This window comes from Solanum pennellii, chromosome 1 (genome assembly GCF_001406875.1).
Source record: "Solanum pennellii chromosome 1, SPENNV200".
Taxonomy (NCBI): Eukaryota; Viridiplantae; Streptophyta; class Magnoliopsida; order Solanales; family Solanaceae; genus Solanum; species Solanum pennellii.
This window is the reverse complement of record NC_028637.1, coordinates 95,129,079-95,141,476: the sequence shown is the minus strand read 5'-3', so window position 1 is coordinate 95,141,476 and position 12,398 is coordinate 95,129,079. Positions and strand designations below refer to the sequence as shown.

At 32.2% G+C, this 12,398-nt stretch overlaps 2 protein-coding genes across 2 annotated transcripts; one reads left to right on the top strand and one right to left on the bottom strand.

Annotated features, from left to right (window-relative positions):
* The first annotated feature begins 1,791 nt into the window (after window positions 1–1,791).
* LOC107016468 (pentatricopeptide repeat-containing protein At2g45350, chloroplastic) lies at window positions 1,792–4,008 on the top strand. Its single transcript, XM_015217110.2, has one exon. The coding sequence runs from the start codon at window positions 1,915–1,917 to the stop codon at window positions 3,790–3,792; it is 1,878 nt and encodes a 625-aa protein (XP_015072596.1). The 5' UTR covers window positions 1,792–1,914; the 3' UTR covers window positions 3,793–4,008.
* A 1,348-nt stretch (window positions 4,009–5,356) lies between these two features.
* Window positions 5,357–8,737, bottom strand: LOC107008196 (BRASSINOSTEROID INSENSITIVE 1-associated receptor kinase 1). Its single transcript, XM_015207124.2, has 4 exons — window positions 8,168–8,737; window positions 7,345–7,605; window positions 6,301–7,155; window positions 5,357–6,202 (listed from the first exon to the last, which is right to left on the bottom strand). The coding sequence occupies exons 1-4, from the start codon at window positions 8,625–8,627 to the stop codon at window positions 5,718–5,720; spliced, it is 2,061 nt and encodes a 686-aa protein (XP_015062610.1). The 5' UTR covers window positions 8,628–8,737; the 3' UTR covers window positions 5,357–5,717.
* Window positions 8,738–12,398: the final 3,661 nt, after the last annotated feature.

The following is a 12,398-nucleotide window of genomic DNA, read 5'->3' as shown; positions in this document are numbered from 1 at the left end:
GTTCATGTGTCAAAGCATAGACTAAACATTATAATCCACTTAGTACTCATGTATTAAACCTATTGTCTGATACATGATAATAATTTTCATGATTTTTTGATACATATTGGATTCCTTAAAAATTTTTATAATTTCAACAACAGTTTTAAGTACAAAAATACAAACCCGAAACAATGTAGGCCTAACAACAATGTTTGCTGCTTCTTTTTTCTTTTTTTGTTGTATTTTGACAACCTTTGATTTTGATGTTTCGCCAGAGTCTTTGTTTGAATCCTTCTGAAAATTCATAGGATCATGCAAAGACTTTTTTCTATTTTCTTTCCAATTTTCATCGTCGGAATCATATATCCTTCTATTAATTAACGGATCCATTACTATGATGTAATAGAACAATTAACCAAAACAAAAAAGGGAAGAAAAGAAGAACTGATGATGGATTAAGAAAAAAAAGAAGAAACCAATAAAAGATGCTGGGTTAAGAAGAAGAAAGACGATGATGGAGAAAGAAGAACTGGAAACGTGATGAAGCAAGAAAGAGAAATTGTCCAGATTTTTGAAATTTCAAATTTTTTGAATTTTGAAATTCAAAATTTCAAAATTGGGTGTTTCAATTAAAATTAATAATTCAAAATCCAAAAACTGATTTAGAAGAATGAGTGTTTTAATGGAGAAAAAATAGGCATTATATTGGGTAATTGTGTATTATAGGAGAGAGAATGTTATGTATCTATACACTTCTACTAAAATTAAAAAAAAGGGAATTATGTAATATTTAAAAAAAGAAGGGAAAATTAGAGAATATAAAACTTATAGTTGTGTATTTAAGTTATTTTTCCAATAATAAATCCGTCCAAATTGAATACTCTGTTGAATTGATTTGTTTCAAAATCGGCCTCCCAAACCTCAAAGACGGAAGGTGATCCGAATTTTCGTTAAACTAGAAACAATTGTTTTAGGTTAAAAATTAATATTTTAAATTTTTTTTACAAAAATAATAAAAATGTATTTGTTTTAGGTTATATTTTATTTTTTACAAAAATCAACCATGTAATATATAAAAGTTGATTGACATTAAATAACGAAATGTTATTGGTAGTAACATTTCAAGCATAAAATTATACTCCCTCCGTTTCAAAAATAATGACCTAGTTTGACTTGAAACAGAATTTAAGAAAAGAAAAAAAAAATTATCTGTGGTTCTAAATTAAAGTTATGTCAAAAGTATCAAAATGTCCTTTAATCTTGTGATTTTAAACCTATCATGTGGAAAGTTAAAGTTAAAATATTGCCAAAAAAATGATCATTTTTTTTAAACAAACTAAAAATGAAATAGAGGCACTCTTTTTTAAAAGGAGAGAGTAACTATTTTGTATTTTGCTGCCTATTTACAGTGACGGAGGGGCGACTCTACAACTTCGTAAAAAAAACAGTCGCCTTAGGCTCCCAAATTTGAGAGGCCTCATTTTTTTAAAAAATTAATAGGTTACAAGTCCTTTTTTTAAATATATCGAGTATTATTTGTAGAAAATAATTTTTTTATAAAAAAGAGTAAAAAAGTAATAGAAATTTGATAAATTATGAATACTATGTCTCAAAAAAAATTAAATTATTGACTATAATAAACTTTATAAAAATATATATTCAAATTTAAAAAATATTTTAAAAAATTTGGCTTAAGGCCTTTGATTTTTATATTCAAATTTAAAAAAAAATTAAAAAATTTAACTTTAGGCGATTTACTAGTGTTGCTCCGCCTATTTACGTAGTTCCCATATTTTTACATTCGTTATAGCCCAATTACTGTCAAAATCCACACATCAATCCTTTGCCGCTTTATTGGCCGTTAAAGAAATTAACACACACTTCACTCTTTATACATATCTCAAGAACAAAGAATTCTAAGCACCAAAACTGATGCTTCTTGCAGCAAATTCAAGTCAAGCATGGAACTTAGCACACCCAACACTGACTTTCTCCCAGAAATGCAAAACACAACAGGACATTGATCAAATTCATGCTCAATTGATAACCACAGGACTTGTAAAATATCCATTTTTGACCACAAAACTTATCTTGAAGTTATCTTCTTCCCCTCACACACCCATCGTTGAATTTGCCCGGTTTCTCTTCTTTTCGGCCGATTTCTGTTGTTCAAAGCGAAATATAAAAGACCCATTTCTCTGGAATGTGATAATGAAGTCATTTTCACATGGAAATGACCCGTATAAGGCTTTTCAAATGTTCTGTTTGATGCTTGAAAATGGGGTTTTTGTGGATGAGTATTCTGTATCTATAGTTTTGAAAGCGTGTTCAAAAATGGGTTTTATTAAGCGAGGAATGCAGGTTCATGGGTTATTGAGGAAAATAGGATTTGGGTCTGATGTGTTTTTGCAAAATTGTTTGATTTCCATGTATGTGAGGTGTGGGTTTGTTGAATATGGTCACCACGTGTTTGATAGAATGTGTATGAGAGACTCTGTTTCGTATAATACAATGATTGATGGGTATGTGAAATGTGGAATGCTTGATGTGGCTTGTCGTTTGTTTGATTTTATGCCAATAGAGATGAGGAATTTGGTTTCTTGGAATGCTTTGCTGACTGGGTACGTCAAATTGGATCAAGGGTTTGATGTTGCTTGGGAGCTGTTTGATAGAATGCCCCAAAGGGATTTGGTTTCTTGGAATTTGATGCTTTATTGTTGTGTTAAAAGTGGAAATGCTGAAAAGGCTACTGCTTTTTTTGACATGATACCGAAGAAGGATGTTGTTAGCTGGGCAATAATGGTTGATGGGTATGCAAAAATCGGCAAGATTGATATTGCCAGACGTTATTTTGATGACATGCCTGTAAGAGATGTGATTTCTTGCAATGCTATTATGGCTGGGTATGTCAAGAATGGCCACTGCCTTGAAGCATTAAAAGTGTTTCATGATATGTTAAGAGAGAGTAGTCCTGCTCCTGATAGCACCACCGCGTTGCTTGCGCTTTCTGCAGTTTCAGAGTTAGGTTATATTGACGAAGGGATTGCACTGCACTGTTATATAGAGGAGAAGGGGTTTCCTGTGGCTGGAAAGCTTGGTGTAGCTTTGATAGACATGTATGCAAAATGTGGCAGTGTAGATAGTGCAATGGGTGTGTTCAATGACATCCAAGAAAAAACCGTTGATCACTGGAATGCTATGATTGGTGGTTTGGCTATTCATGGCTTTGGGGACCTAGCTTTTGAATTGTTCATGGAGATGGAAAGACTTTCACTAGATATAGATGATATCACATTTATCGCGGTTTTGAATGCTTGTGGTCATTCTGGACTGGTAAAGGAAGGCATGATCTGTTTTGAGATCATGAGAAGGGCACATCATATGGAACCTAAGCTCCAGCATTATGGATGCATGGTTGACGTCCTTAGTCGAGCAGGGCATGTAGAAGAGGCCATAAAATTTGTCGATGAAATGCCAATCCATCCTAATGATGTAGTTTGGCGAACATTGCTAAGTTCATGTAGGAATCAAGAAAACGTCCACATTGGAGACCCAATGGATAAGCAATTAGTTGGACTAAATCCTCATAATTCAAGTTCCTACGTGCTTTTGTCTAACATATATGCTCAATTTGGTAAGTGGGACTATGTTAGAAGGGTTCGAACAATAATGAAAGAAAAGGACCTGAAGAAAACTGTTGGCAGCAGTAGGATTGAGCTCCAAGGAATTGTCCATGAGTTCTCTGTGGGAGACAAGTCGCATGATCAAGTTGAGGAAATCTATTCCACATTACAGATGGTTTGTGTATAGCTGTGAGGTCTCTCCTTCGTGATCGAGGAGTTCACCTCCATTCAGGAATCCAAATTTAACTAGTCATTAGCATCTTTTAGCTCTGGACAGGGAAATTATTTAAAGCTGTCCCTCTGTAATTAGCAAAGCACCAGGAAAAACAATCCTGCAGTTTGTAAATTTTTAAGTCAATGTATCTAATAAGAGAAGTTCGAAATAGAACTGTATTAAACACTCTTTTACCTTCTTCAAACTCGTATGTCTGAAGTTGATTTTGAAACGGCTATACTTACAATTTTTTATGAACTTCCCCTATGCCTTAAACAATGATTCTCAAACTAGTTATCAATGAAGGATCTAAAATGATCAGATATTATTTCAGAATTACCAAGATGGAATCCTACCAAGGTTTACTATTTCAATTAGGACATACACATGTAGGTAAATTTTTCAAATTACAGTGAGGCAAACATGTGTAGCCACCCCTATACATGATATCAACTTGAGTAGGAAACTAGAGTTAGCCTACCAAAGAAAGTCATATTATTCCAATAGGCTACAGCTCTGAATTTCCTTAGCCACCATACGTTCCCACTCCCAAGAATTATTTTAGCTCATAGTAATAAAAAAAGAAAAAATCATACTGCAATTATTAGACATTTTCTTTTCTAGTTCGTCTTTATCTTCCCATGAGATACCTACGATTATACAAATATCTAAGATTTGTTTTTGGATCACAAATTTCGAGTGTTTTTTCTTATTTTAAATTTTTTATCTAATTAAATAATGTCACATAAGTTGAGACAGAAAGAAGCCCCGCCCCTACAGTATGATTAGTAGAAGGTCCAAGAGAAGGGTGACAACTTTGCCAAGGACAAAAAATACTCACAGGCAACACAAGAGTAGAAAGTGGTGGAAGATAAAAAGTAGCTTCTCTGGTCAGTGGTCACGAGAGCCTATCTTCGTCTATAAAATATTGAAATAGCTTAACTTCTATACACTAAAGATAACTGTCTATTACAAGTGGAATTTGTTAGCTGAAAATAGCTAAAATTTTACATTGTCAGTGTATACAAGTTAAATCCAAACTAAACGTGTATTATTTTCCTGTTCTTGTTTCGTAAAGAATGAAAACCACATAATCTAAGTATGTGAACTTCACCCTTGGATGATGGACATTATGTACTTGTTAGTTCCAGCCAAAACTTTATACTTATTTACTTGTTTGGAAACTTGTGGTGGTGGAATCAAACGTCAGAAGATCACATGTTTGGGATTAGAAGAATTTGGATGTTAGCTAAAGTAAGAAGTTGTTTTGCCATCTTGACTTTGGTTACATCATATTCTGGAGAGTAAATTGGACCATTCTGTATTATCAATTTGGAGTGCTTAATTTGACATATGTCCAAAATTTATAGCCTAGGATACTCCATTTCTCTATATATTCTCTTTATTTTCTTTTATTCCCTTTTATTTGATTGCAGATGGGGTAGAGTTACTGTTTTTTGTTGTATTTCATATGATTTTGTGTTTTTTACTTCTTGATAACAAGAAAGGCTGAAATGTGACAGTGATCTCTTTGTTATTAACTACATGACTTGTACTATGAAGGTAGTACTCCATTTAGCAAGAGGTCATACATGAACTAAATAGAAATTGCACTAGCTTCTGGTACACTAGTTTGCAAGTGGAGAAGACTTGCTTAGAGTTATGGTTAAGTTACATAATACAAGAGAACTGATCACTTGAGGCTAACCTACGTCGAGGTGCATTAGTACTTACTTAACTATATAGAACAGGCGCCTGACATTCATGTGTTCGTCCTCAAGCACAAGTCATGCAGGATCAAAAGGATGGGAAAAGGGTGCCAACTTCTGGCATCAGTAAGAAATTAGTATCAGGCTCCTAATGGTCATTTGAGAATTTGGATGTTGTTGCAATAGCTTTCACGACTTGCTGAAGGTTACATCATTCAGTTCTTGCATGACTATTTCAATGTCTGGCCTCTGATTTGGTGACTCGTGCGTGCAAAGTAGAGCTACCTTTGCCATCTGAACTGCCTCAGCTTCAACGAAGTTTCCCCAAAGATTTGGATCAATGAAGTCTTCAAATCTGCACAACTCTGCCCCTTGATGATTAGAAGGGGTGATTTTACGTCTGCCGGAGAGAATCTGAAATATGATCATGCCAAATGCATAGAGATCACTCTTTTCGGTGAACCTGCCAGTGGTTGTATACTCTGGAGCTAGATAGCCCATTGCAGCACTTTCCTTGAGTGTTGAGAAGACAATGTCATCTGCTAGTAGTTTGTGCAGACCTGAATCCGAGAGCAATGGGTTGTAGTGTTGATCGACAAGTACTTTTTCAGCTGATATATTTCGATGTACTAGAGCAGGTTTGCCTCCCTTGTTTCCATGCAAGTAATGAATACCTATTAACAATAGATAACAGATGTTGTTATTCAAATCTGGTGTCAAAGAACTATAATGAAAACATCAAACATGAGACAATAATCAAACAGTAGCTCACCTCTGGCGATGCCTTTGATTATACGAAGTCTGGTAGACCAATCAAGAACCTTTCGTTTTCCATCCTTCACGTCAAGGTACTGCAACAAATTTCCATTTGGGACGAAATCGTAGATCAGAAAGCATTCCCCCCTACCTTTTGAACAGCAAAACCCTCTCAATCTCAAAAGATTTTCATGGTTCAATGAGGTTAAGAGTTTTAGTCCCTTGAGAAATTCAGTTTCATCTGACTTGCAACTAGTCTTGGAAATGCACTTAATAGCAACAACAGACCCATCCCTCAATGTCCCTTTATAAATAGCTGTGAAATTACTCTTTCCTAACAAGTTTGCTTCTGAAAAGTACTGTGTAGCTGACTCAACTTCATCCAAATTGAACATAAAGCTCTCAAATACTTCCTGAGAGAAAGCACTTCCACCTCGGCCTTTGCCTAGAGGATCCCAGCCATTGGAATATTCCAGGCTGATGAGGGGCGACGCGCTTCTTCTAGAAATCTCCTTCACCTCATCAGTACTGAGTCGCCTATCGGAGGTATCAAGAGTACCTCCAATTTTCTGTTTCCTTCGACGGTACAGCGAAAATGTGAAAAGTCCAGTTACTGCTACTGCAACAAAAAGTGCAATAACACCAACAACCACAGCAGTTTGTGATTTTCTTGACTGACTCGTCTGTTTTGTTTGTACATTTGCAGACTCTGGAATGTCTTTTGTGGGGAGACGATTCGAACCAGGTTCAAATGGTTGTGGTCTGTTTTGGTTTAGACTAGATACAGTGCAGAGTTTCAAGGAAGAAAATTCAATTCCACACAAGTCAGGGTTGTTTGCATACTGAAATCCTTCATTCAGTCTCTTCAAGGCTTCATTTCATTGATTGCCCCAAACAAAAAGACCAAAAAGAGAGTTAGTTCTACTATAATGTCTAATATTAGTAAACATTTGGATTGATATTTGGGGGAATCAAAAAACCTAAGATTTCTACATTTCATAAGCATATTAAGCAATGAAATAGGGTTAAAGGTACTATCAAGAAAATCAAATAGAACTACCTTGAGGGACATTGCCAGAAAGGGTATTATTTCTGATATCAAGAACTTCAAGCTTTGAAGCATCCGCGAGTTTCACTGGTATAGACCCGAAAAGATTATTGAAGCTCAAGTCAAGCCTGGTTAACATCTCCAAATCCCCCAAGCTTGCAGGAATTGCTCCAGTTAACTGATTGACTTGCAAAGCAAGAACACTGAGTTTCTTCAAAACCCCAAGTTGATTCGGTATACTTCCAGTCAACTGGTTATAACATAGTTGCAATACTGTGTAAAATCAGAAAACAAACGGAGCTCAGCTACTTTTATTTGAGATTCATTCCACCAAAAATTGCAGAAAAAGCCACCCAAACAAGAGACTAAGAAATTTGCAAGTTTGACAGGAAAGTTGAAACTTTCTTCAAGTATTAGCCCATATTGAAGCTCAACTCAATAAAGAAAAGGGCAAATGACACAGAAAAGCTTAACATAAAACCAAGGTAGAGGTTTTTTCAAGTGTTTCATGTTCTAAGCACCTAGCTGTAAGCTACATAGGAACAAAAATCACCCCATAAAAGATTACTTCAAGAAAACTTTTTAATATGGACTTACAATGACTAATGAGTACTAAAAATCAAATCTTTTTTCAAGAAAAAACATAGGCATTGTGAAATTACTCAATAACTAACAGCATTATCACTTCTTGGACTGCTACCCATTTCATTAATAGAGCTATAGATCTATTTGGCAAAGTTCAAACACTCATTCAAATAAACTCAAAACTAAGCATCATCAAGACTGAGGCTTTTTACCATAACTAACCAAAACAACAAAGCAAAAAAGAACCTACCTTGAAGACTAGACATGTTGCCAACCTCAGGAGGAATAACACCAGAGAGATTATTCACATTAAGATACAAATCTGAGAGCTGAGTTAAGTTAGCAATTTCTTTAGGTACAACCCCATGTAGCTTATTAAAGTGCAAGTACAATCCAGACAAGCTCTGAAGCTGACCAATCTCAGGTGGAATTTTTCCAGTAAGATCTTTGCCTTGCAAAGAAATGTTAACAACTTGACCAAACTCATTACAAGCAATACCTTCAAAAGAATCATTGCATGGGTCAGTAGAAGTAGGTGACCATGATGAAAGAATAAGGCTTTTTGGGTCCAGAGAAGCTTTGATAGTCATAAGCAAAGATAAAGATGTTTTAGTACTATCATTAATGGTTTCAGAAGAAACTCTTTGTTGTGGGAATGTTAGGATTAGGATGAAAAGGAAAATGGAAGAGAGAACAGAGAGAAAACCCATTTTTGGTTTTTGCAAGAAAAATGGATGGAAAAGTTTGTAGGGAAAGTTGGTTTTAAGTGACAAATTTCAAGAAAGGAGTGTTGGCTTTAGTGTGAAGAAGATATTGCAATGTGTAGTGATAAAATAATAAGAAGAAAGAAGAATCCAATTTGAATCTTGGTAACTGGTATAACCAGTAACCTGTAACTAGCTAGCTTTGGAAATAACAAAAGAAAAAATTTGAATCAAATTGGTTCGTCTCATTTTAATTGACATAAAATTTAAAAAAGTAAAAATGATCTTTTGAATCGTATATTTAAAATATTAAAGGAAATCACGATCACGATAGTCTCTCAAAATTGAAAAGGTAAAACTAATTATATAACTTGGGACGAAGGAAATACTTAAAAAAAAAAAGACAAATTCACATTAGAGTTGTATAGGAAAGATTGGTTAAATAATTTTTTAACTAATAATAGAATGACATGTAAAATAAAAATGAAGAGTTGATAAGGTTATGATTTTCCTTATGAGGATAAACAAAAAGGTTTTGAGGTACTAAAGTTTGGGAATTATTGATTTTTATGTCTTCTTTTAAAATTTAATAAAGTCAAAAATAATGGAGGACTACTGTCTTCTGACTAGCAGTAAAGAAGTACTGGTACTTCTCATAAATGTGTATATGTATGTAAAGGGAACAGGTTAGGTTAGTTTTTGAATTTTAAAAAATTATTGCTCAAGGCATTTAATACCTCTGTAATTTTGAAACTTCTACAGTAATTTTTCCAAACCAAGAAATATTGATCTTAGTCATTTATATATTTCAAAAAAAAATGTATTTCCTTTTATAAGACACTGTCATTATATAGATCGCACTGTTAAAAAATATTTTGATATATCTTAAATTTAAAATTATAAGATTTAAAAATTTTATTTTTTTAAAAAAAGTTGTGTCAAGTCATTCAATTTAGAAACGTTACAAGTTAGAAAAACTCAAGAAATTTGATAAAAGAGTACGAACAAATTGAAACAGAGAGAGTATCATTTTTTTAAAGGTATAATATATAAATTATAAATATATCTTTTATCATATGTGATCTATGTGACATAATATATGTAGGATGTCACAATTGTGATGTAGGAGGACGTCATGTCGGACGAATGTGTCATAAGTATAAGTGTGGTCTATTTATGCATATCCAAAATTAAAAATTATAGTTATCAACTGAATTAAATTAAGAGTCATGTTCATATATTATGTTTTTTTATAACGATTTCTACATATATTGTTAACTATATAATAAGGTGTAGTACTGTAGTTCTTATCAATCTTATAAAAGCTATATAATAGTTACTGACTGAAATCAATATAAGTTGCACCATATGTTAAAATAAATTTGGTCTAAGAAAAAATAAAAGCATCACATGGAATTAATTACCTACAACTGATGAAATCAAGTCCAATAAAGAGTTCCTATAACTCTTTTCTTTATTAGTTTATATATACTAGTTATTTTTGGCTAATTTCAAATATTTTCATTTTTAACATATTTCCACTCACCAGGGAAAGTGGATATTTCTTCTTTTTAATATATCTGGCAAAACAAAAAAAATTATAATCATATACATATAACAAAACAAAACTAAGGGAATCTTAGCAGAGATTAAAAGAAAAGAAAAAAAAAAGTTCTGATATGAAAAAACCAATAAACACAGAAATATATAAACAAGCATGGGTTGGGTTGTTTTCAGGATTTGACTAGAAATTACAAGAAGACAAAATATAATTAGTAGTAAACTAATTATGTTCAGTAAAGGTAATCACATGAAATATTTTTTCTTATTTTGGTGAATAAAAGTTTATGGGATAGTCATTTTCATGTTTGGAAGATATTGTGTCTATATTGACAATTCTTTTCCAATGCCTACTTTGTGGGAAAAATAAAAAAGAAAAAGGAAGAATGATAGAGTAAAGCATAGAAAAGGACCCATGACAAGGTATAGAATTGAAAACATATATATAAAAAAAACATGCAATATTATTTATATCCATAAAATCTAAACACTATAAAAGTATTCATAAATTTGGTACCAAATTATTGTGTTTATAAAGAATTGTAAATAGTACATCATTCAAGTCATTACATAAATTATAGTCGCATCTATCCGCAAGAAAATATAATTGACATAACTAATTTCAACATTTCACGCATTAAAATACAGTATAACCTGATGAAAATAATGATTAACTTAACTCTTTTTGTTTATAAATCGACATATCATTGTACTTGATTTTTCCAGTCATATGAATAAATATATTGTAAGTAAGACACTATAAATGACCAATATTTGTTGGCTAAATCGATATGTTTTTCTTAAATAAATTGCAATAGGGTAGTAACAATTGTATCGGTGTCGATATCAGTTTCATGAATGGAAAATGATAGTATAGGTAGAAAAAATTGGAGCCATACATAAATGATCTTTTTTTAATATAAAAACATTGTGGTAGGTTTTAAAAACTTAAGGACTCATCTATATTTCGTCCCAAAAATAAGTTTTTGTAGATTTTGAAATTTTGGATATTTTGTCAAAACAAAAATTCCAAAACAGAAAAAATTCTATGGCCAATTTTTTTTTTTGCCAAAACATAATTCAAAAGTACTCGCAATATTTATAACCAGATGAATTTTTAACTACTTGTTTATTATATTAAATTTGTATTAGTATCATATTAATAAAATTATATTATCATCAATATACGAACAATATATTGATGGTAATTTAATTTTATTAATAATTAGTTATAACATACTTTTTACTTGAAGGGATGGAAAGTATATTTTTGAGTTTATATAAGGATCAAAAGTAAAACTTATGTATAACTTTTAAGAATCAAAATGCTATTTTATATCACTCATAATCAATAGTCTAATGGAAATCGAAACTCTTTGGCTCATATCTAATATTCATTAATTAAAAATAAAAGAATCTCATAATTACATCATCAATTAACATTTGAATTGTTGTGAGCGAAGATTATTTATATTTGAAAAAATCACAGTAGAAAGAACCTCTAAAGTTTAAACAGACACATAACTTAAAAAATCAAACATGTTACGAGAACTCAAAAAGAATGACCTAAAGTTTAGAAACGAAATGTTATGTTGCACCATGCTACTTTTGTTACAAGCACATGTCAAAGAAATTATACTTTTGTATAGAATTGGAAACACTATCTAGGCCTAGCAACAAGCAATGTAATTTGAAGGAAAAAAAAATAAAAAGCAAAATGAGAGTGATGTATCACTAATTCAACAAAAGTATGAACTTCCAAGCTACTTTTTGTGAAAGTGGAGGAGTAGTGATTGTCTTTTTGGTTTGGCTTTCACATATAAGTTGATAGTAAAAAGTGAAAAAGAAGGTGTTGCTGGTGTATTGTCCTTACCAACCACATAAAAAACACAACTTGTGAATGCTATATCCATTATTCCACATTTGAACTTGTGAATTCTATATGAGTACGTTCGGAAAGCGACATGGTAATTAAAATCGGCGTAATTATTAAGATAATAATTATCAGTTTATTAGTAATTACACTGACATGGTTATCTGTCTCAATGTAATTACACATGTTCTCTTTGAATGTCACAATGTAATTACACGTGTTCTTTTTGAATGTCACAATGTAATTATACATGTTTCTGGTTGGATGCACAATTGCAATAATAAAATTATATTTAATTTTTAAAATAAAAATTAATTATTTAAAATATACAGTAGACAAATAAG

Excerpts from the sequence above, each read along its gene's own strand:
- LOC107016468 (XM_015217110.2), top strand. The coding sequence starts at position 1,915 with ATGCTTCTTGCAGCAAATTCAAGTCAAGCATGGAACTTAGCACACCCA.
- LOC107008196 (XM_015207124.2), bottom strand. The coding sequence starts at position 8,627 with ATGGGTTTTCTCTCTGTTCTCTCTTCCATTTTCCTTTTCATCCTAATC. Across the intron at positions 7,606-8,167 it reads CAACATGTCTAGTCTTCAAG|TATTGCAACTATGTTATAAC; the intron begins GTAGGTTCTTTT and ends GATTTTACACAG. Across the intron at positions 6,203-6,300 it reads AATCAAAGGCATCGCCAGAG|GTATTCATTACTTGCATGGA; the intron begins GTGAGCTACTGT and ends TATTGTTAATAG.